This window comes from Elephas maximus, chromosome 3 (genome assembly GCF_024166365.1).
Source record: "Elephas maximus indicus isolate mEleMax1 chromosome 3, mEleMax1 primary haplotype, whole genome shotgun sequence".
Lineage (NCBI taxonomy): Eukaryota > Metazoa > Chordata > Mammalia > Proboscidea > Elephantidae > Elephas > Elephas maximus.
This window is the reverse complement of record NC_064821.1, coordinates 181,581,539-181,605,265: the sequence shown is the minus strand read 5'-3', so window position 1 is coordinate 181,605,265 and position 23,727 is coordinate 181,581,539. Positions and strand designations below refer to the sequence as shown.

Sequence of the window (23,727 nt, the reverse complement as noted above, 5' to 3'; positions counted from 1 at the left end):
TCTCAAGGTCTTATAATAGTGGTCTTATACAATATTTGTCCTTTTGGATCTGACTAATTTCACTCAGCATAATGCCTTCCAGGTTCCTCCTCCATGTTATGAAATGTTTCAGATTCATCACTGTTCTTTATCAATGCATAGTATTCCATTGTGTGAATATACCATAATTTATTTATCCATTCATCCGTTGATGGACACCTTGGTTGCTTCCAGCTTTTTGCTATTGTAAACAGAGCTGCAATAAACATGGGTGTGCATATATCTGTTCGTGTGAAGGCTCTTATTTCTCTAGGGTATATTCCGAGGAGTGGGATTTCTGGGTTGTATGGTAATTCTGTTTCTAACTTTTTAAGGAAACGCCAGATAGATTTCCAAAGTGGTTGTACCATTTTACATTCCCACCAGCAGTGTATAAGAGTTCCAATTTCTCCGCAGCCTCTCCAACATTTATTATTTTGTGTTTTTTGGATTAATGCCAGCCTTGTTGGAGTGAGATGGAATCTCATCGTAGTTTTAATTTGCATTTCTCTAATGGCTAACGGTCAAGAGCACTTTCTCATGTATCTGTTAGCTGCCAGAATAACTTCTTTAGTGAAGTGCGTGTTCATGTCCTTTGCCCACTTCTTGATTGGGTTGTTTGTCTTTTTGTGGTTGAGTTTTAACAGAATCATATAGATTTTAGAGATCAGGTGCTGGTCGGAGATGTCAGAACTGAAAATTTTCTCCCAATCTAAGGGTGGTCCTTTTACTTTTTTGGTGAAGTCTTTAGATGAGCATAGGTGTTTGATTTTTAGGAGCTCCCAGTTATCTGGTTTCTCTTGGTCATTTTCAGTAATATTTTGTATTCTGTTTATGCCTTGTATTAGGGCTTCTAATGTTGTCCCTATTTTTTTCTTCCATGATCTTGATCATTTTAGTCTTTATGTTTAGGTCTTTGATCCACTTGGAGTTAGTTTTTGTGCATGGTGTGAGGTATGGGTTCTGTTTCATTTTTTTGTAAATGGATATCCAGTTATGCCAGCCCCATTTGTTAAAAAGACTATCTTTTCCCCAATTAACTGACACTGGGCCTTTGTCAAATATCAGCTGCTCATATGTGGATGGATTTATCTCTGGGTTCTCAATTCTGTTCCATTGGTCTATGTGCCTGTTGTACCAGTACCAGGCTATTTTGACTACTGTGGCTGTATAATATGTTCTAAAATCAGGTAGAGTGAGGCCTCCCACTTTCTTCTTGTTTTTCAGTAATGCTTTTTTTTTTTTTTACTTATCCGGGGCTTCTCTCCCTTCCATATGAAGTTGGTGATTTGTCTCTCCATCACATTAAAAAATGTCGTTGGAATTTGGATCGGAATTGCATTGTATATATAGATGGCTTTTGGTAGAACAGATATTTTGCCTATATTAAGCCTTCCTATCCATGAGCAAGGTACGTTTTTCCACTTACGTAGGTCCCTTTAAGTTTCTTGCACTAGTACTTTGTAGTTTTCTTTGTATAGGTCTTTTACATCTTTGGTAAGATTTATTCGTAAAGTATTTTATCTTCTTGGGGGCTACTGTGAATGGTATTGATTTGGTGATTTCCTCTTCGATGTTCTTTTTGTTGATGTAGAGGAATCCAAGTGATTTTTGTATGTTTATCTTGTAACCTGAAACCCTGCTGAACTCCTCTATTAGTTTCAGTAGTTTTCTGGAGGATTCCTTAGGGTTTTCTGTGTATAAGATCATGTCATCTGCGAATACAGATAATTTGACTTCTTCCTTGCCAATCTGGATGCCCTTTATTTCTTTGTCTAGCCTAATTGCTCTGGCTAGGACCTCTAGCACAATGTTGAATAAGAGCGGTGATAAAGGGCATCCTTGCCTGGTTCCCGTTCTCAAGGGAAATGCTTTCAGGCTCTCTCCATTTAGAGTGATGTTGGCTGTTGGCTTTGTATAGATGCCCTTTATTATGTTGAGGAATTTTCCTTCAATTCCTATTTTGCTGAGAGTTTTTATCATACACGGGTGTTGGACTTTGTCAAATGCCTTTTCTGCATCAATTGATAAGATCATGTGGTTTTTGTCTTTTGTTTTATTTATATGGTGGATTACATTAATGGTTTTTCTAATATTAAACCAGCCTTGTATACCTGGTATAAATCCCACTTGGTTGTGGTGGATTATTTCTTTGATATGCTGTTGAATCCTATTGGCTAGAATTTTGTTGAGGATTTTTGCATCTATGTTCATGAGGGATATAGGTCTGTAATTTTCTTTTTTTGTAATGTCTTTACCTGGTTTTGGTATCAGAGATATGCTGGCTTCATAGAATGAGTTGGGTAGTATTCCATCATTTTCTATGCTTTGAAATACCTTTAGTAGTAGTGGTGTTAACTCTTCTCTGAAAGTTTGGTAGAACTCTGCAGTGAAGCCGTCTGGGCCAGGGCTTTTTTTGTTGGGAGTTTTTTGATTACCTTTTCAATCTCTTTTTTTTGTTATGGGTCTATTTAGTTGTTCTACTTCTGATTGTGTTAGTTTAGGCAGGTAGTGTTCTTCTAGGAATTCGTCCATTTCTTCTAGGTTTGCAAATTTGTTAGAGAACAATTCTTTGTAATAATCTAATATGATTCTTTTAATTTCAGTTCGGTCTGTTGTGATATGGCCCATCTCATTTCTTATTCGGGTTATTTGTTTCCCTTCCTGTGTTTCTTTAGTCAGTCTGGCTAATGGTTTATCAATTTTGTTAATTTTTTCAAAGAACCAGCTTTTGGCTTTGTTAATTCTTTCAGTTGTTTTTCTGTTCTCTAATTCATTTAGTTCAGCTCTAATTTTTATTATTTGTTTTCTTCTGGTGCCTGATGGATTCTTTTGTTGCTCGCTTTCTATTTGTTCAAGTTGTAGGGACAGTTCTCTGATTTTGGCTCTTTTTTCCTTATGTATATGTCATGCTCATATTTTTAATACATTTCCTGAGATACGTTCGCATTGACCAAGATATATTGGAAAAACCACAGGATTATGAATAAATACATAGATTTGAGTTTCTTATTGGTCACGAGCTAGCTTTGTGACACATTTCAGTTTTCTCATTTTAAAAAATTGAATACTATCTCTCCTAAAAGGTAGTTGTGAGGATTAAGATAACAGATATTGAGTATTCAGTAAACTATAAAGCCCTTAACAAAAAACGGACATTGTGGTGTTATTTATGCTTGTAAGTTCAAAATGTCCAACTTTAATGAACTTTAGTATTAGTCACTCTGGTGCTGTAGCTGAAGGGCTGATCTTTTACTGGTTTTTTGTTTAGGTGGAACAGTTGCCCTGATTGAACAATGATTAAAATGGGGCCAACATTTATGCAAGGATAAGCAGACTTATGGGGAAGTGTGTACAATTGATGAATATAGAATACTCTTGCAGACTATTGTATCGTGACTGTAACAAGGGCTACTAATGAGGAAAAAATAACCAATGGTTACTCAAGAATCTTTTCTTTTAGGGAATAGATGTTCAGAGGCAGTCAGCTCCTTACAACAGAGTATAATGACAGGTTCACTTATGAATCACATTGAAGATTTACTGATACTTTTTTATATATACCCACTGTGTCTCATTACTAGAAATATAAAGACAAACTCTCTTTGTCTTTTCCCTGAAGAAAACTATTCCTGGTTTCAGTGTTGAGAATCAGCAAAAGCAGAATAAATGTATTTTTGTAGGAAAGATATCACCATATTTAGGGCCAAAATAGAAATTCTGCATTTTACCAAAAGATTTGTACTTTAATGTATTATTTACATCAAATCTGATTTATAGTTGATTTATGAAAACTCCTCACTTTCTAGAGTAGTATCAAATTTACTAGGAAGAACTCCATTATTTTTCTTTCAGTACAACCCCCAGCCTATGGGATTTAAGTTAAAGTTGGAAAAAATGAGAAGAAAAATACAATGCAAAAACATTGACTCTCTTCAGTGGTGGTGCTGGAGGCGGTGTGTCAGAGGTTATATCACAGATACATCTATGGCAGTAGGGGAATAACATTTGAACCCTTATAGGTTCTCAAGTACCTGGTTCTTCTCCTCGTATTCTTTGATTCTGAACAATCTCCAGAAGCTGTTGGGCTGCTTGGTTCACGCTCATATACTGAGGAGGTTCATAGATCTTCCTTCCCCTGTAAGTATAAAACTAGATGCCATTGTTCTTAGCCATGAAATTACATATTAATGCAATTATTCCCCGGGTATACTCAAGTACCACAGCCTACATTCTGTCTGAAGCTTTCATGTGATACCCTCTTTAAGTATATGTTAACCTATGGGTAGGATTTTTATCTTAAGTGTTTAAGCTTTTTTCATTGTTCTACTTCAACTGCCCTCTCATTTCACTGAAAAGTTGGCAGGAAGAAAAATCCAACAACTTAAAGATAGATGTCTAAATCAGAGTTACTTTCATTCAATGTGATGCCTTACGTAAAGATAATTCAATGTAAGTGGCAACTCAGATTTTACACTAGCTTTATCAGGTTCTATACTGTATATTTTTATATGTTTAAACCACATGTTCCTCTTTTCACTTCTTCCTCTAAGAAAAGTAAACTAAAGGGGTAAAGATGTGAATGTTTTGCATGGTGAGATGTGTTTACTTCTGTGTGCCTCAAAAGTTTATCGTGTTCCTGTTGATTGTAATAATAGAAATGTAGCTTTTGCAGCTAGAAAACAGTTCATGTACATGACTGACTCTCAAAATAATCCTTTAAGTCAGAACTATGCCAGAGAAATATAAAGCGAGCCACACACGTATTTTTTAATTTTCTAGAAGCCACTAAAACAAAAGTGAAATTTGAATATTTTATTTAAACCCAATATATTCAAAATATATTTCAACATTTAGTCATAAAAATTATTGAGATTTTTATGTATACTTTATACAAAGTCTCTGAAATTTGACATGTACTTTATACTTAAAGCACATCTTAATTTGGAAGCTACATTTTCATTGGAAACATTTTATCTGTGTTTAGATTTCACAAAACAGAGTTGTAAAAGTATATTCACATACCGGAGTTGTTTCAAACCTACTTAAAAGTTTTCCAATAACTAAACTGTTAGCTTTAAATTAATTACAACTAATTAAAATTAAAAATTCAGTTCCTCACTAGCATTAGCCACATTTCAAGTACTTATTAGCCACGTGTAGAAAGTGGCTACTGTATTGGACAGTGCCACTCTAAGCAAAAATGGATTATTATTCTCATTGTCCATATGAGGAAAATAAGGCTCAGAGATGGAAGTGACTTGCCCAAGGGCACACAACTAGCGGTAGATTTGGGGCTTGAACCTATGCCTTCTGACTCGTAATTCATTAACTCAGTCCACAGATATTTACCGAGTGCCTATTAGGTGCAACTTTTTGCTATTTCACTCTATTGTACTGCTTATCATTTCATAAGAATAAAAGTCTTTAACTTTTAACTGTTCATGAAAGCTGATTTTCAACAATGTTTAGAACCCGTGTAATTTAAGTAGAGCTTAATAGAATTCTTCTAGGAATTAAGATAGTGGTACACATTCTCATAACTTACTTGATCAGATTTTCCAAAGACTGTTCCTTTACTTTGATGTCTGTATGAAGTGAAAAATATATCGTTAGATTTAATTAAGTACTTTATCCAAAACCCTAAGTGTAAACTTCAGTTAGGAGTCACCTAGATTTCTGGGAAATATTCTTCACAAGTCTCCAAAATGCTCATCTGAGAGTTTGTAACAGTCTTCCCTAACACTTCTATCTAGCCACTTTCTTCTGCAAATAGAAGAATGAAAGCTTGTAGCTGTATAAAGTCCACTGGTTAGAAAACACAAATTTGGCCCTGAGACTATACTGAAGGGACCTAATTTCCTCTAGGAAGAGAAGAAAGAGGAATGAAATAAATAAATATTGGTATATATATTACCTAATCAAAAAAAAATTTTTTTTTGGTAAGTGCAAATATCAAAATGAAAAGTCTTATGATCCCATTCATACCTATTTTTCAGGCACTAGAATGTAAGCAGGAACCTGAGTGGTGCAGTGCTTAAAGCACTTGGCTGCTAACTGAAAGGTCCACAGTTTGAACCCACCAGCTGCTCTGTGGGAGAAAGATGTGATAGTCTGCTTCGGTAAAGATTACAGCCTTAGAAACCCTATGGGGCAGTTCTACTCTGTCCTAGAGGGTCATTATGAGTTGGAATTGACTCAACGGCAGTGAGTAGAATGTAAGCTCCAATAAGTACAAAATAAATAGAAAAAAATTCTTACTACATTTTGGAAAGAGACTTTTATTTTCTTATGATTGGTAAGACATGCAATAATTATGAATAAACACTTAAATACCAAATATTCATACTTTTAGCAGGTATTACTAAGCACCCCCTGCGTGTCAGACACTATGTCAGGTACTGGGCATACAATCGGGACAAGAAGGAACACAAACCCTGCTCTTACAAAACCTGACAGTCCAAGCATCACAGACACTGAATTCTGTACACTTTTTCATCACTAATTGTCAGCTCAACTACTTGGTAAAAGGTAAAAAGGCACAATCCCTCTACACCCTCACAGGAATTCAGTACATGACAGCAAGAGCAACAGCCGCTTCCTGTTTTACACAACGCAAACAAACGGTTCAGCCAAAGTTTGTTTTTGTAAACATAAAGGGAGTGCAACTGAGGGGTCTCTTTGACAGACTTCTGCAGCTTTCCTAAGGAATTATCAAAGTTTTTTCTTACAAAGGATACTAAAGAGTTAGCTTGGAAAGAACAGCAGAAATTAACCTCCTATATCTATCTCTAGGAAACCCTGGTGGCATAGTGCTTCAATGCTAGGCTGCTAACCAAAAGGCTGGCAGTTTGAATCCACCAGGTGCTCCTTGGAAACTCTATGGGGCAGTTTCACTTTGTCCTATAGGGTCACTATGAGTAGGAATTGACAACGATGGGTTTGGTTTTTTGGATCTATTTCTAAATTGGTGAAAAGGTGGAACCAGTGGTGAAAAGTATTTTCAGGTTCAAAATATCATTCACTAATTTATTAATTCATTCATCTTCAGCTTCTGATTATTTGTGGCAGTAAGGTTCTTTATTTAACACTGCTTTTTTTTTTTAAACTTTTTTAATAATACGCTGTACAAAATATGATAATAAAATGAAGAGGGAAGGGGAGAATTTTTACAGGCAAATGATTTTTAATGGAAAGTAAGGCTGCAATCATGAATTAGTCTCAAGTCTTCAGGCAGACAACTCTTAGTACTTTTCCTTGGCTTTACATACGCCATTATTATTCCTCTCTCTCTACATCCACTCGCTAAAAGGTGAGCTTCTGGAAGGTAGGACCTGCATCCTATTCATCTTAGTGGGACCAGGACCTAGCATAGTGCAAGGTACCCAGTAAATACTCCATACAAATTTGCAAAAAATTTTTCTACTGAAAACATTTGCTCATGTGGCTTTCCTACCACCTGCCTATCTTAATCTATCCATCCCTTAAAAAACTTAATTCCCAGCTCCTTCATGAGGGCTTTGTTGACTTCCTCTCAAATACTTTTGGTTCTCTGAAATCTGGGCTTCCAACCTCCGTCGAGAATTTGCATTTCTAACAAGTTCCCAGGTGATGCTAATGCTGCTGGTTAGGGACCAATTTTGAGAACTGCTGTAGGACAATGGTCCTCAAAATTTATTACATAAGAATCACCTGGAGATCTTGTTAAACTGTAGATTCTGATTCAGTGTACCTGGGGTGGAAATCCAAATTCTCAAAAAAAAAAAAAAAAAAATTCTCAGCAGGGTATCAAACCAGAACAAACCAGGTGAAAGCTCTGTTTGAAATATCTGTGCAATTAATGCTATTGTGTGTTAATCTCTAATTATGTCATATATATTAGTCTTGCCTCTCCAAGTAAATTTTAAATTTTATGTGTTTCTTACCATAGCTTATTCTCAACAATCCCTACAGGGCCTGGGCCCCTAACAGGCATCCGATAAATACATACTAATTTAAATCACGAGAACTTCAAATTAAATGATGAAATCTATTGTTGAGGATACGCAATCATGATATCCTATTCTTCACAACCTGTTCCTGCTTTTGTTAATGGGGCAAGGAAGATAGATTGTTTAACCTTGTTTGTCTTTTCCCAGGAAAGGAAGGAAAAGAGGCAGCTCTTTGAGAGCCCAAGAGCCAAAGTTCTGGTTTGTCTTTCCTGCCTCTCCATACAATAGAACTTAAACGTCCTTTAAACTTTCATGTGCATAACACATTAGTTCCAACCTAGATTTCATAATCTTGAGGGCAGGAGCCATATCTAATTCTTCCTTTATATTTCAAAAGGGCCTAACTCTACACTGGACATAAAGCAAAAAAAAAGCACTCAGTAAATACAGACCTGTAAACTAATTTTCTACCTGCCCATTCAAAGCTTCCCAAAAGATAAATGCTGCTTGTGCCCCTGCCCCCCACATTTTTATAGAAATATGGGGGAAGTTATCAGGAAGCCTGCTCTTACACTCTTCTCTCCCTGTTGTTTTAAAACCTCTCAGTCCTGCTGTGATACACATGGATCCCAGCTCCAGTGAGTCCCCAGTTTTAATCCCTCTGTTCCATGTACTTTACTTAATTCTTCCTGTAACAAATCCTTTTAACAGCTGTTCTTCCTCCTATCATTCCACTTTGACCTTCTATTCACTGCTGGTCTTAATCAACAGGTTCCACACCAATTATAATAAGTGCTTTACAATGTGCTTGTTAGAAGGAATACAAAATAGGAAGACCAGTCTCTTTCACGTGGAAAATTCAAGGACAAAATTATGAAGCAAAATAAGTAAATAAATAATAAGCAAATAAATAAAGTAAAAAATCATAGTGACAATAAAATCAGAACATATAAAGCAGCTAATGACAGAATACAAGCATAAGCCAAAAAAACATCACAAAAGTAGTCAAGGCCTGGGGAGACTGAGGATCTAGAATTAGGTAGGTAGCAATGTGAATGCAATAAAAGGAATGTATTCTGGCTGGGGAAACCCTGGTGGCGTAGTGGTTAAGTGCTACAGCTGCTAACCAAAGGGTTGGCAGTTCAAATCTGCCAGGTGCTCCTTGGAAACTCTATGGGGCAGTTCTACCCTGTACTATAGGGTCACTATGAGTCAGAATCGACTTGATGGCACTGGGTTTGGTTTTTTGGTTGGTATTCTGGCTGGAACTGAATGAACTAGCAAGAGGTACAGATTTTCTGTGCCAATAGGTAATAAGGCCAATTCTGAGAAAATAAAAAAAAATTTTTTTCAACCACTTAACTTCCACCAGTATTTACTGAGCACCTACGCTATACCAGACTCTTGTAGACATTAGGAAAGGAGCAATGAAAAAAACAAAACCCCTGCTCTTATAAAGCATGGAAAAAACAAAATTTAAGAAACTCAGATAGTAATAAACCCAAAACCCACTGCTGTCGAGTCAATTCCGACTCACAGTGACCCTATAGGACAAAGTAGAACTGACCTCTTGGTTAGCAGCCACAGCACTTAAACACTACGCCACCAGGGTTTCCACTCAGATAGTAATAGGACTACAAAAAAAAAAAAAATGGGACTACAAAAAACAATACCAGGTACTGGGAAAGACGGCATGAGATTGGAGGAAGACTCATTAACAACCTGCAATACACAGATGACACAACCTTGCTTGCTGAAAATGAAGAGGACTTCAAGCACTTACTGATGAAGATGAAAGACTCACTACAACTTTCAGTATGGACTGCACATCAACTTAATGAGAAGAAAAATCCTCGTAACTGGACCAAAAAGCTATATCGTGATAAATGAAAAAAAGATTGAGGTTGTCAAGGATTTCATTTTACTTGGATCCATAATCAACGCCCATGGAAGCAACAATCAAGAAATCAAATAGCCTACTGCATTGGGCAAATTTGCAGCAAAAGACCTCTCTAAAGTGTTAAAAAGCAAAGATGTCACTTTGAGGACTAAGGTGCACCTGATCCAAGCCATGATGTTTTCAATCACCTCACATGCATGTGAAAGCTGGACAATGACTAAAGAAGACTGAAAAAGAATTGATGCGTTTGAATTGTGGTGTTGGTGAAGAATACTGAATATACCATGGACTGCCCAAAGAACAAACAAATCTGTCCTGGAAGAAGTACAACCAGAATGCTCCTTAGAAGCCAGGATAGTTAGGCTTTGTTTCAAGTACTTTGGACATGTGATCAGCAGGGACCAGTCCCTGAACAAGGACATCATGCTTGTAAAGAGTGAGTGAAAAAGAGGAAGACTCTTAATGAGATCAATTGACAGAGGCTGCAACAATGGGCTCAAACATAGCAACAATTGTAAGGATGGCGCAGGATTGAGCACTGTTTAGTTCTGTTGTATGTGGGCAGGGTACCTACAAGTTGGCGCCAACTCGATGGGACCTAACAACAAGATCGCTCCAGCATATCCTGTGAGCACAGGAACTAATTAAACCCTTTGCGTAGAGGCCATTCCAACTCATAGGAACTGATTAGTGAGTGTTAATCAGTACAGTTCCAGTGCTTCTGCTGGGAAACCAAGCCCATGCCAGTCTGAAACGCTACCAGAACTATCACCTTGGTATTCAGAAAGCTGTCCCAGTTATCTTCATACTAGATGGAAAATAGGATTTGTGTCACATGGTACACTGAAAAGATCTGTGAACAACAGGTTAATTGGATTTTATCAGCTCTGCCGCCAACTGCCTGCTGATCTTGGGAAAAGCATTCAGTATCTCTGAGCCTCAACATCACCTGTAAAACAGGCTTGAGTAAGATGATCTCCACGGTCTCTCTCAGATCTGTTATCCTGTGGTTCTGATAGCATCAATGCTGTAGTACGCAAAGCATATTCCTGGGAAGATGTAGGACAATTTCTGGTACAAATGAACGCTTAATACATGTCTGCTGAATTATAGGAAACTGACAAAACAGGGTCTTGATGGACAAATGGGTAAGCTATGGAACACTAGAGAGGATCTACTAAAGCATGAGAAGGGGCAGCATAAGCCATGGTGTGTGGCAGGAAAAGCGATGTGGTATTAGAGCAGAAAATGCGTGTCTGAGAATACAGGAAGGAGTGGCATACAGAAAATGGCTAGACTGAGTCCTTTCTTACCGCCAGCTAGTTACTCACATAACAGTTTCTTTTACCTTAACACAAAATCAAAATGAGAACAATATGACAACTCCATAGGGTGGCTTTATGGAACGTCTAAAACCCTTACCTAGTAAGCATAAAGTGTGCATGCCGTTTTGTCTGTTCTTCTTCACTTTGTCAAAGAAGCTTTCTGGTCTCCAAGTGTCTGTCCAAAAAACAATAGAAACTGTCTCCCCAAACTTATACAACTAGAAAAAATAAAAACATTAGTTAGTGATGGAGCAATTCACTAATTACTATTTCACTATTTCATAAAGAAGAGAATTTAATTCCTTTTCAACCAAAATAAAAAGTGAGAACCAGACTTGGAAAAGGTTGAAGATCAACTTTGTAACAAAAAAGGTGTTCTCTTTGCTCCACAGCAGGTGGTGGCTTTCTGATGCTCTTTTCAGTTGTAAGCTTCTGATTTTTTTTAAGCTTCTAATATTGTAGCAAGCAGTATAGGAACATACACAACCAATTCATGACTTAGCCATGTAGCTGCTAAAACTACTAAATTACAAAGACCACAGAAGTAGGTTAAAAGACTTCTGAGAGTCAGAGCAGGTTTCACAAGGTTAATACTACTACCCTCATTTATTTCACAGATGAAGCCAGCAAGGGTCAGAAAGACCAACTGACTTGCCTAAGGTCACAAAGCTGTTGATGTTGTGTGTCCTCAAGTCAACTCCGACTCAGTGACCCTATAAGACAGAGAACTGCCCCACAGGGTTTCCTAGGCTGTAATCTTTATTGGAGCAGATTGTCAGGTCTTTCTTTTCCCACAGAGCAGCTGGTGGGTTCCAACCGAAGACCTTTCAGTTAGCAGCTGAGCACTTAGCTGTTGTACCACAAGGGATCCTTGGTCAGATAGCTAGTTAGTAAGAAAAAAGAAACTCATACCTAGCTCTGAGGGGGTACTCCTTTACAACATGCCATCTCAGACAAGTCTACACATTGTATACGCACTCCACCCGTTTCTCAAAACCTATATACCTCCTTATTTTAGCAAGATTCTATTTGTTCCCTCACTAGAGATCCCATTCAATGATGAGGGCCCTTTCCCAAACCTCCTCTTTTCCCCCCAAGTAGAAATCAAAGAAAACATTTCAGAATTACAAAGTCCTGGACTATGAAATTAGAGATGTGGGTTTTACTCTTATTTCTGCTAATACTTCTCTACTACTTGTGTGACACTGGGCACGTTTCTTAACCTCTACATGCCTCAATTTCTGCATCTATAAATTGGCAATAAAAGTACTTACAGGTTATTATAAGGATTGCTTAATACATACAAATGCTTAAAATAGCATCTAGCACATAATGAGCACTATATAAATGTTTGCTGTGATTGTTATTGTTCTATGGAAGGCATATTCATCCAATAAATTATTATTGATCATGCACTATATGCCAGGCACTATGCCAGGCACTACACTGTTGCTGTTGTTAGGTGCCATCGAGTCAGTTACAACTCATCGTGACCTTATGTACAACAGAATGAAACACTGCCTGGTCCTGCACCATCCTCTCAATTGTTGTTATGCTTGAGCCCACTGTTGCAGCCACTGTGTCACTCCATCTCATTAAGAGTCTTCCTCTTTTTTGCTGGCCCTGTAGTTTACCAAGCACGATGTCCTTCTCCAGGGACTGATCTCTTCTGATAACATGTCCAAAGTATGTAAGATGTAGTCTTGCCATCCTTGCTTCTAAGGAGCATTCTGGCTATATTTCTTCCAAGACAGATTTGTTTGTTCTTCTCGCAGTCCATGGTATATTCAATATTCTTCACAACACCGTAATTCCAAGGCATCAATTCTTCTTTGATCTTTCTTATTCATTGTCCAGTTTCCACATGTATATGAGGCGACTGAAAACACCATGCCTTGGGTCAGGTGCACTTTAGTCCTTGAAGTAACATCTTAGCTTTTTAAAACTTTAAAGAGGTCTTTTGCAGATTTGCCCAATGCACATACACTAGGCACAGGTATAAAGCAACAAGCAAAACAGAGCTCTGGCCATTATGCAGTATGCAATTTTGCTTACAGCTCATGCAGCAGGCAATGGCTCTGGAGTCGGGGCCCTGGTTCTTACCAGCTGGGTGATCATGGACAAGTAAAGTAACCTTCCTGACTCTCAGGAGGAAGCCCCCCCTGCGAAATGGAAATAACTGTAAACCTAATTATGTGGTTTTAAAGGATCTGATGACATGAAGTATTGCAGAGTGCCTAGTAGTTGTCCCCAACATAGTAAGGACTCAATAAATGCCAGGGATTTGATGATGTAGTAATAATGATGTTTATAATGATGCTCTAAAAATATTCTAAAATGATGTGTCTTAACATATTCCAACTGCTTTCCTAATAGGAGTGAGCTCAGAAACATTACCAAATATTTGAAACTATTTGAACTACACTTACGATTTAATTCTGACAAGTTCAATTGTTTACATTCTTAAAAAAGGACTTTTGGCATCTCTGATCAAATTTTGAAATATCAATATTATTCCATGCAAAAACTTGAAGAGAAAACTATTAAAAAAAATCATATAAGCAATTATATATAAGTGCTTTAAATGGGTCTTAACTGTTTTAAGAGTCATAGAAATATAGTCATGGAAGTAAACAACTAAGTTCTTTATTCAAAAAAGAAAAGGGATAGCCCATTTAAAAGAGAATTGAGATGCTGGTCACATATAAACATTGACTGAAGCATTTGGTGTAAAAGCTTCTTTGAAACGTTTAATTTGGGGGTTTAAAGAAAAGCTCATACAAGTGCTGCTTTCTAGGACCCTGATTTATAAACTGTAACCATTCCTGTGGCTGTGGTGTAAACTTCTTCAGTGAATCCTGGAACATTATGCAAACCATTTCACCATTTAGTTGTCAGTACCTCAAAGAACAGAAGGGCCAGTTCTCTGTGTTTCACAATCCAAGGACCTACCAGTAAACTATAAAAAGAAACTGGAACAATATCATACAGTGACGAGAACTGTGGTTGCAGAAACCTAAGAACTGAACTGTCTTATACTGTAAACCTTTGTATAGTGATTATTTCCCCCAAAACATTACTGATAAAATCTGAAAGACTGAAAAAATAAAACTAAACAGTTGCTTTCTAAGAAACAGTAAGATAAATACAAGTCCCTTTTTTTTTTTTTAAGCCTGGAACAATTGATAGAGAATTAAGGAATGCAGTTTACCTAACTGGATGTTTTATCTACTGAAGACAAACAAATGAAAACTCAACTCAAAATGATCAATTCATTATGTATTAGGCACTATCAAGTTGGAGCGAGAAGATGCACAGGAAAAATATTAGGTAGTATATAATAATGATCAATTGTGAGATACAGACTAAAAACACTACAAAAATTTGGTACTTTCCTCACTTGGAAGCACCTGAAGGTGGCATCTGAAAACAGAGAATATAAGCTGGACCATAAAGGATGGATAGGATTTAGACTGGGGAAGTTGAGCTTAGGGGAAGAATGAGATGGTATAAACAAAGTTAGGTGGGAAGTCTTGGGCAACATTTGAAATGCCATTAAGCAATTCTCTAGAAATAGCTAACCATACCTGACTTGCCTCTAAATGGTCTCTAATTCCTGACATCTTAACAAGAGCCAATTCCTGTCAATTCCAGCTCTGTAATTTATCTAGAAACTGACTAGGTACTCATTTCTTTTCCCATCACCTTAGTTCAAGCCCTCAACACCACCTGCCTGAACTACCTTGGCAGACTCCTAACTCATCTCTCTGCCACCGTATTTCCTCCCTCAAATCCATCCTCAAAATTCCTGCCATATTAATCTTCTGAAAGCACATCTTTCAATCTCCCAACACAATTATCAGCTTTCACTTGCAAAAATGTGTAATGAGAATGGGGAGATGTCAAAACCCACCTTTAAGAGTTTCCAATGGTCCAAGCTTGAACAATTTTAATAATAAAGTGACAGCATTAAATTATAACCCCAAAAATAAAATCCATGAGTCCATACTGATATAAATAAACAACTGAATAAACAAGTAAGTAAATAAATAAATAGAAAGAAGGGACAAGTCTTCTTTACAGAATAATTCTAAATGATGTATGTAGATACCTCCTATTCCAGGTGATAGAATTTAATTCTCCTCCCCTTGAATGGGCTGGACTTAGTGACTTTCCATTCTCTACTGCTTACAGAATATAGAAAGGGAGAAGTATTAGCTTTACAGTGGAGAAACTTGGCAGACACTACCATAACCAAGCTGTCAAGGTTAAAAAGACATATTGACACCATGTACCCTGTGATATAATACAATGGAAAAAAAACAAAAAACAAACCTGTTGCCATCAAGTTGATTCCAACTCATAGTGACCCTAGACAACAGAGCAGAACTGCTCCATAGGGTTTCCAAGGAGCACCTGTTGGATTCAAACTGTCAACTTTTTGGTTAGCAGTTGAACTCTTAATCACTACACCACCAGGGTTTCCGATGCAATGAAAAGACAACATTAAATCTGTGGTAATCTTCCCCCCAACCATAACTCCAGTCAACTCATGAGAAACATCAGACAAACCTAAATTGAAGGGCATCTGACAAAATACATGACCAGTACTCCTCAAAACTGTCAAGGTCATGAAAAACAAGGAAAGACAAAGTGTCACAGACTCAGAGGAGATTGAGGAGACATTAGTGGACAATCTAGTAAAATCAGAACGAAGTCCGTAGTATCCAGTATTGTGTTGTTTGTTGCTGTCCAGGTGGATCCGACTCATGGTGACCTTAGGTATAACAGAACAAAACATTACCCAATCTTAAAACATCTTCATGATGGTTGTTATGGTTGAGTCCATTTGTCTTAGTCATCTAGTGTTGCCATAACAGAAATACCACAAGTGGATGGCTTTAACAAACAGAAATTTATTTTCTCACATCTACTAGGTTACAAGTCCAAATTCAGGGCGTTGGCTCCAGGGGAAGGCTTTCTCTGTCGGTCCTGGAGGAATGTCCTTGTTCTCAATCTTCCCCTGGTTGAGGAGCTTCTCAGGCGCAGGGACCCCATGCCCAATGGACGTGCTCTGTTTCTGGTGCTGCTTTCTTGGTGGTATGAGGTCCCCAGCCCTCTGCTTACTTCCCTTTCCTTTTCATCTCTTAAGAGATAAAAAAGGTGGTGCAGGCCACACCCCAGGGAAACTCCCTTTACCTTGGATCAGTGAGGTGACCAGGGTAAGGGTGGTGTCACAATCCCACCCTAATCCTCTCAACATAAAATTACATTCACAAAATGGAGGGAAACCACAGAATACCGGGAATCATGGCCTAACCAAGTTAATACACACATTTTTAGGGGTACATAATTCAATCCATGACACCACTGTTGTGGCTATTGCGTCAATCCATCTCATTGATGGTTTCCATCATTTCTGCTGACCCTCTACTTTACCAAACACAATGTTACCCAGCGATTGGTCTTTCCTGATGACATGTTCAAAGTAAACAAGCCAAAGTCTCACCAACCTCGCTTCTATGGAGCATTCTGGTTGTGTTTCTTCCAAGACTTATTCATTGTTCTCGAAGTCCATGGTACTTTGAACATTCTTTATCAACACCACAATTCGAAAGCATCAATTCTTCCTTTTTCACTGTCTAGCTTTTGTATGCATACGAGGTGATTATAAAGACCATGGCTTGAGTCAGGTGCACCTTAATTATCAAAGTTTCATCTTTGCTTCTTGGAATTTAAAGAGGTCTTTTACAGCTGTTTTACCCAGTGTGATACACCATTTGATTTCTTCACTGCTGCTTCCAGGTCACTGATTGTTGATCCAAGTAGAATGAAATCACTGACAACTTTAATTTCTTCTTCATTTATCATGATGTTGTTTATTGGTCCAGTTGTGAGGATTTTCATTTTCTTCACATTCAGGTGTAATCCATACTGAAGACTATAGTCTTTGACCTTCCTCAGTAAGTTGTCTACTTTTTTTGCATGGTAGGTTGTGTCATCAGCATATCACAGGCTGATAATGAACATTCCTCCAATCCTGACCTGCATTCTTCTTTATAGAGTCCCTCTTCTTAGACTGTTCAGCATACAGATTGAATAGGTAAGGTGATACTGTACTAATGTTAATTTCTTAGTTTTGACAAATATAGCACTATTGTGTAAGATGTTAACACTTGCTAAGGACTCTGTTGAGCCCCACATGTGTCCTACATATATGTATATCCTAAATCAAATCAGTTAAATCTGTGAGGTAAAAGCTGAGCCAGCAGTGTTGCCAAAAAAATGTACCACGAAACCACATAATCCCCACACGTCTGTCAGTTTGTCATACTGTGGTGGCTTGCATGTTGCTGTGATGCTGAAAGCTATGCCACCAGTATTTCAAATATCAACAGGGTCACTCATGGTGGACAGGTTTCTGCTGAACTTCCAGACTAAGACAGACTAGGAAGAAGGACCTAGCGGCCCACTTCTGAAAAAAACTAGCCACTGGAAATGTTAGGAATAGCAGCGGAACACTGTCTGATATAGTGTCGGAAGATGAGCCCTCTGCAACAGCAGGCTCGAGCATGACAAGGAGTGTGAGGACTATGAGGATGGCACAGGACCTAGCAGGATGTCGTTCTATTGCATGTGGGGTCACTAGGAGTCGGTACTGGCTCAATGGCACCTAACAACAAGAACTCTGTTAAGCCCCACACGTATCCTACATATATGTCTATCCTAAATCAAATCAGTTATTTCTCTGAAGTGAAAGAAAGCTGAGCCAGCAGTGTTACCAAAAAATGTACCACGAAACCACATAATCATAATTAACTAGTTTTCTACATAGAAATACCAGCCTGAGGCTGATTTTTGTTTTGTTTGTTTTAAATCTTCACACACATTTTGCTTACCACTAATTTTTGCGGACACTAAGGAAGATTATGCACATCGTCACACATCAGGTACATAGTTAAACTTAAAGCTGAATGGCTATGTAGACAGAGAGGCTACAAGATTTATAATGTTACTCATAAATGAGACAGAATTCACACATGAAAATTAAATAAAAGAATTAAAACTCTGCGATGAGGGGATGAAAAATATACAAGTAAACATACAATTCAACTCAACAAATATTCGTCGCACATTAATTATGTGCATGACACTGTGGAAACGTGCTATGGAAGATGTGAAGATGAGTCAATCAAAGAGGCTATAATGTGGTAAAAACATAAACATGTACAAGTAATTGAACATTCTATAGAGGATGGGGAGTTACCAGAGTTGTCTGAATAGAAGAATGATACAATCAATTTAGAGAGAAAACTATGAAATGGAAACTGATGACAGGAGGGTGTGATTAGAAATAGTAATAGTAGAAATGGAAAGAAGGGAAGTAAATTTTAACATGCCCATGATTTAATAAGCAACTGGTCAAAAACATTCCCACATGCCTAAAAGAACAGACAGCTTAGGTGAGTTCTTCTAAGGGTACATAGCAACATAGAGCTTTGGTATCCTTATGACCTAGTTCAGTGTTTTTTGTACTAAGCTAGGCTTTATCATTTCTGCCCTAGACCCTGTACAACAATGAAACCAATTTAATGCTTCTAAAAACTGCCAGTGAGAACTACCACAGAGGCAACAAAACTGATTACCAAGATGAGCATTGTGGTATGAAAAAAAGGAAGGAAATGAGTTGTTACCTTTTGAAAGTAATATACATTTTTCCAAAGCAGAAATAAAAGCTCACTGGTGTCAAGTCAGTTCCGACTCACAGCGACCCTATAGGACAGAGTAGAACTGCCCGATAGTTTCCAAGGAGCGCCTGCTGGATTTGAAATGCTGATTTCTTGGTTAGCAGCTGTAGCACTTAACTACTACGCCACTAGGGTTTCCAAAGCAGAAATGTATTATATCAACAGAGGAACATATGGCAATACTCAAGATCACTCATGCAACAGCCAGTGAAAGTGGGTGCGTTTCATAATGATGAGAAAATTATACAATCTTTTCCTGAAGTCGGCCACAACTGATAATGAAGTTTTTATTCAGAAATCATTGCTCCCTGTTTTCACTGAACTGTCTCATTTATCTGTCCTTCAAAATGTCTTGAAAGCATTTTAGCCCCCAAATTTTTACCGAAGAATTAATATGCTTAATGATAATAAATGACAAATAACACTCCAAGAAAAGTATTTCAGAATTTGTAATTTGCTCTTATTTTTGTTTGGTCTGTAAGGTTCACAATACACATAGTTAAGTGTTGAATAAAAAGATTTAAAGAGAATATACCAAAATATTAACTACGGTTACCTGTAGGTAGTGGGACTATGGATGCTTTTGTTTTCTTCTTTATGCTTATTGTATTTTCCTAATTTTCTACAATAACTATATATGGTATTTATTATCAACTTGTTTTTTTAAATGGTTCTTTTAAAGCAGGAACAATATTAATGGAAGCAATTCTGATTCTGCATGACTAAGCTGCTAAATGCTTCTCCAGAAATGTTAAACCTAGAGAATTCAAGAAAAGAAGGACCTTGTTTTACCTATCTTCTGTGGATTGAGAAACATCTCAGACTTAAACTTGATCAATTTATTCAGCAAACATTTATTATTTGTAATGTCTAATCACAAGTAACTTGCCTGACTAAACAAATAAATCAACTTTGATTAGAAAAATCTGCAAAATACAGACTATGAGTGTTAGAAATATCTGTTATTTAGGAATTGCAGCTAACATGATTTTTAGGGTACATATATTTACAACTAATGTTTCAACTATAAAAAAAATCCTCCTAAAGTTTACTCAATGAAAACTTGAGTACCTAATGTATTTTGATCAAGGTAACCTTTGCCAAAAACTAGAAAACAGGTCAGCTTTTTAGGGCTCATCTTGTTTAGTAATTTTCATACTTTTTTAGTGCCAAATATTTGTCATAAATGAGCTTTTCAACAGAACATCCAGAGTTAAAGACAATGATTGTGCTCCTCTGGGATTTAAATTTTCCTGGTTTGGTGTCAATTATTTTATTACCTGCATAATCCCTGAAACATCTTCATAAATCTTGGTGCAGTTTGAAAACCACTGATGTTGTTCAACCTCCGTCCTTGCCCCACCCCCTTAGAGTTAAGGAAGCTGAGACCCAGAGAACTCAGACAACACAGTAGTTACTGCCTGAGCAAAAAGTACAGGTAGTCCCCAACTTATGACCTATTCAAGTTAGAGTGAACCACCACGTTGTTTTTGTACATCTCATCATTAGTGATACGTACCATATACAATGTTGTAGTGTGTTATTTACTGACATTATCATTCTTAGATGTTCGATTTTATGATTTACTGTTGATAACACTGCCATATAGCAGGCTACGGCCTGGTCTACACTGAAGTTGGTGCTGGAGTCAGGAGTTGTAACAGGCAGAAAGTTGGGCAATGTTCAACTCTAACGACACACAGCAATTGCACTGCGCACACTCCCAACAGCCGGTACGACTCCGACTTCATTGTTACAACACTGACGCCAACTTCATTGCCGACGAGGCCTTTATTGTGATCTTATGCAGCATTTTGTACCATAAGAAGCATCAGGTGTTAATTCAAAGCTGAGTTGTTCAAGTTTCTCTAACTGTAACCCTCAACAGTATGTCTAGCAAAAGAAGTCATGCCACTGAAAGTTCTAATCCAAGGGAAAAAAAAAAGGTAAGGAAGGCTCTAGACGTGGATATAAAGATGAAGATCATTAAGGCCTATGGTAATGGAAAGAAAGTTGGTGAAACAGCACATGAGGAACGACTGTCTCATTCGACCATTTTGACAATCATTAAGGATAAGAACAGGATTTTGGAGGCAGTTAAAGGAACAACTGGCACAAAATTGACAATTTTAACAAAGAAGAGGCCAGGGCCAATCCACGGGATGGAGACACTGTTGATGATTTGGACAGAAGAACAAATCCAGAAGAGGATTCCTATGAGTTTACCGATGATTCGAATGAAAGCATACAGCCTTTTTGAAAACCTGAAGGAAGAGCAAGGAGAAGACCACCGTGAGTACTTTAATGCCAGCAAGGGATGGTTTTATCACTTCAAACACAGATTTAACTTATATAACATGCATATAACCGGAGAAGCAGGAAGCACCGATACTGAATAAAAAAAACGAAGCTGCCGAAAAATTCAAGGATGAGCTGAACAAGATAACACGAGATGAAGAATATCTACCAGGGTAGATTTTCAACATGGACAAAACAGGCTTGTTTTGGAAAAGGATGCCAGAACAGACCTATATTCACAAAGAAGCAAAGTCAATGCCTGATTTCAAGGTATTTAAAGAAAGAATCATACTGCTGCTTGGAGGATACGCTGCTGGATTTATAAAGATACTGATAAGAAAATGTAATAATAATGAGGAGGCAGGGCCAAGATGGTGGAGTAGTCAAATGCTTCTGGTGAACCCTCTTAAAACAAAGACCCAAAAAAACAAGTGAAACGATTACATTTATGACAAACTAGAAGCCCTGAACATCAAAGGAAAAGCTAGAAAACGGAATGAGCGGTGGGGGAGAGAGAGACAGTTCAGGAGCAGAGAGGAGTTACTGGACTTGAATCGCTGGGAGCCCTCAGGCACCATTCCCGGGAGTGGCTGCAGCAGACTGGTAGTAGTGTTCCGCCACAGTTTCCTCAGGGAGAAGCAACCAGCCACACAGCCTACTCGAACCTCCAGAACCAGAGAAGAATGGCACTCTAGGCAAAAGCTAAGTACTTGCATATATTTTACCATGCCCCCCACCCCCAAGCTGGCTTCAGTGGTTGTCAATTTCCCTGGGCCTGAGATAGGTCCTGCTGTGTGCCTGGAGCCATTCTCCTGGCCTTGGAGAAGGAATATATTCACAACTGGGGAAAAGAAAATCTGCCAGCTCCACTAACCTGGGGAGCTCAGGACAGAAGTGGCTCCTGTCCAGGCATAAACGGTCCGTGCACTTTGAATACCTTTCCCGCCTGCATGAACCTGTGTGGGCCTATTTCAGGAGAATAGCCCCTTGCTGGTAGACTGCAACTGTTTCAGCTATGCAGTGAAGAGGTGGGTGTTTGGTGTTTGTCACTGCTTTGTCTATTAAACAGGGTCCTCGCCTACCCATATCAGGGTCCTAAGGACTGGTGGCTCCACTCAGGTCACCCAGCCACCTGTGACAGGGGTCCAAGGATAACTAGTACCTCCCAGTCCTTACAACCAAAAGCACTGGGTGACTAAGGTCTGTCTGCAGAACCCACCCACCTGTGTGCTCTAGGGAACAGGGACACGCTTTCCTCACAGGCACTCGGGGGACGGTTGTCAGCCCCCTGCCTTGTTCAGAGTGTGATCCCCTGCTGCAGCCAGATACCGATACCTACACCAATCACCCCTGCCCCTTTAAGACTGTAGGACAGAGCCTGTACCACACACTTGTTGACCAACTACATGGACACCTGAGCTGAACCCATACAAGAAAAGTAAATGGACTCCTAGGCTCATATACCTGGTAACAGCTCTAGCCATCTGGTGACAGGACGTTAGAGCTTCAAAGGCAAAAATAATCAAGCTAGCTCACTCAAGCAACCTATTCAGACATATCAAAACAAAACAAAGCGAGAAGTTAGGATATAGTAAGCAAACATAAAATAAACTAATACAATAACTTATAGATGGCTCAGAGACAACAGTCAATATCAAATCACACAAAATGCAATAATGAAAACTGAAAATAAAACGAGGTATTTGACTTAGGTGAGAACTGACAATGGAGTCATTGGAAGGGAACCCTGTCGTAAGTCAGGGACTACCTGTAAAACAAAGACTTTTTAACTTGTAGTTAAATTCTAAACCTTTTCCATTATATTTTTCCTCTACCAATTCTTCCCGATATATAGTCATTTTTACCCAAAATATTACAAATCTTGTGTTAACTGACTCCCTAGGTAGCCATGATTTCTGTGGTACAAATACATATACGTATTTGTGACGCATGTTTGTCTATAATTCCTACCAGAGTGCCCAAAGTGCTTCCATGACTCTCTGCATTTGTCTGTGTTCTCTGTTGGAATTATCTTTTGTTCTCTTGTGCATCTACCAAACTTCTTGTAATTTTTCACTCTGCTTATTGAGGCATAATTTACATAGCATAACACTCACCTATTGCAAGTATACAATTCAATGACTTTTCGTAAATTTACCGAGTTGTGCAAGCACCACCAGATTCAGTTTTAGAATCAATTCTATGATTGATGATGGTCCTGGAAGCATAGGAAGATGATGCAGGGCTTGTAGTGACAGGAAGCAACTGCTCTGGCAGTGACAAGTTAATGCAACCAACGAAAACAGAAAGCCAACTGAGCAATGAAGATAAGACAGGTCCTGCCCTACGCACAAGTCTGTGATGGTAAGGACCATAACAACTGTGGTAGTACAGATGGTGGGGAAAAAAACCCATTAGCATGCAGACATCACTTCCTTTCCTGGTGCTATAAGGTAGAAATGGGCTTTGTATCTCCCTAAGTCTCAATTCTCTTAGTAGAAACTGCT

At 38.2% G+C, this 23,727-nt stretch overlaps 2 protein-coding genes across 6 annotated transcripts in view; one reads left to right on the top strand and one right to left on the bottom strand.

The window, feature by feature from the left end:
- Positions 1 to 23,727, top strand: part of SLC30A7 (solute carrier family 30 member 7) — a 615,874-nt gene that overhangs the window by 115,714 nt on the left and 476,433 nt on the right. The window lies entirely within an intron of this gene.
- The window catches only part of DPH5 (diphthamide biosynthesis 5), a 73,474-nt gene that overhangs the window by 18,680 nt on the left and 31,067 nt on the right, over positions 1 to 23,727 (bottom strand). For 4 of the 5 annotated variants that reach the window (XR_007516773.1, XM_049880244.1, XM_049880245.1 and 1 more), the window contains exons 5-7: positions 11,272 to 11,392; positions 5,567 to 5,606; positions 4,053 to 4,156 (exon numbers count right to left, since the gene is read on the bottom strand). Coding sequence is in view for 4 of the 5 variants with exons in the window: in XM_049880244.1 (XP_049736201.1) it covers positions 4,053 to 4,156; positions 5,567 to 5,606; positions 11,272 to 11,392 (265 nt within the window). In the remaining variant the exon portion in view is untranslated. The remainder of the gene's footprint in view (positions 1 to 4,052; positions 4,157 to 5,566; positions 5,607 to 11,271; positions 11,393 to 23,727) is intronic. The other variant, XM_049880246.1, reaches the window with a different exon arrangement.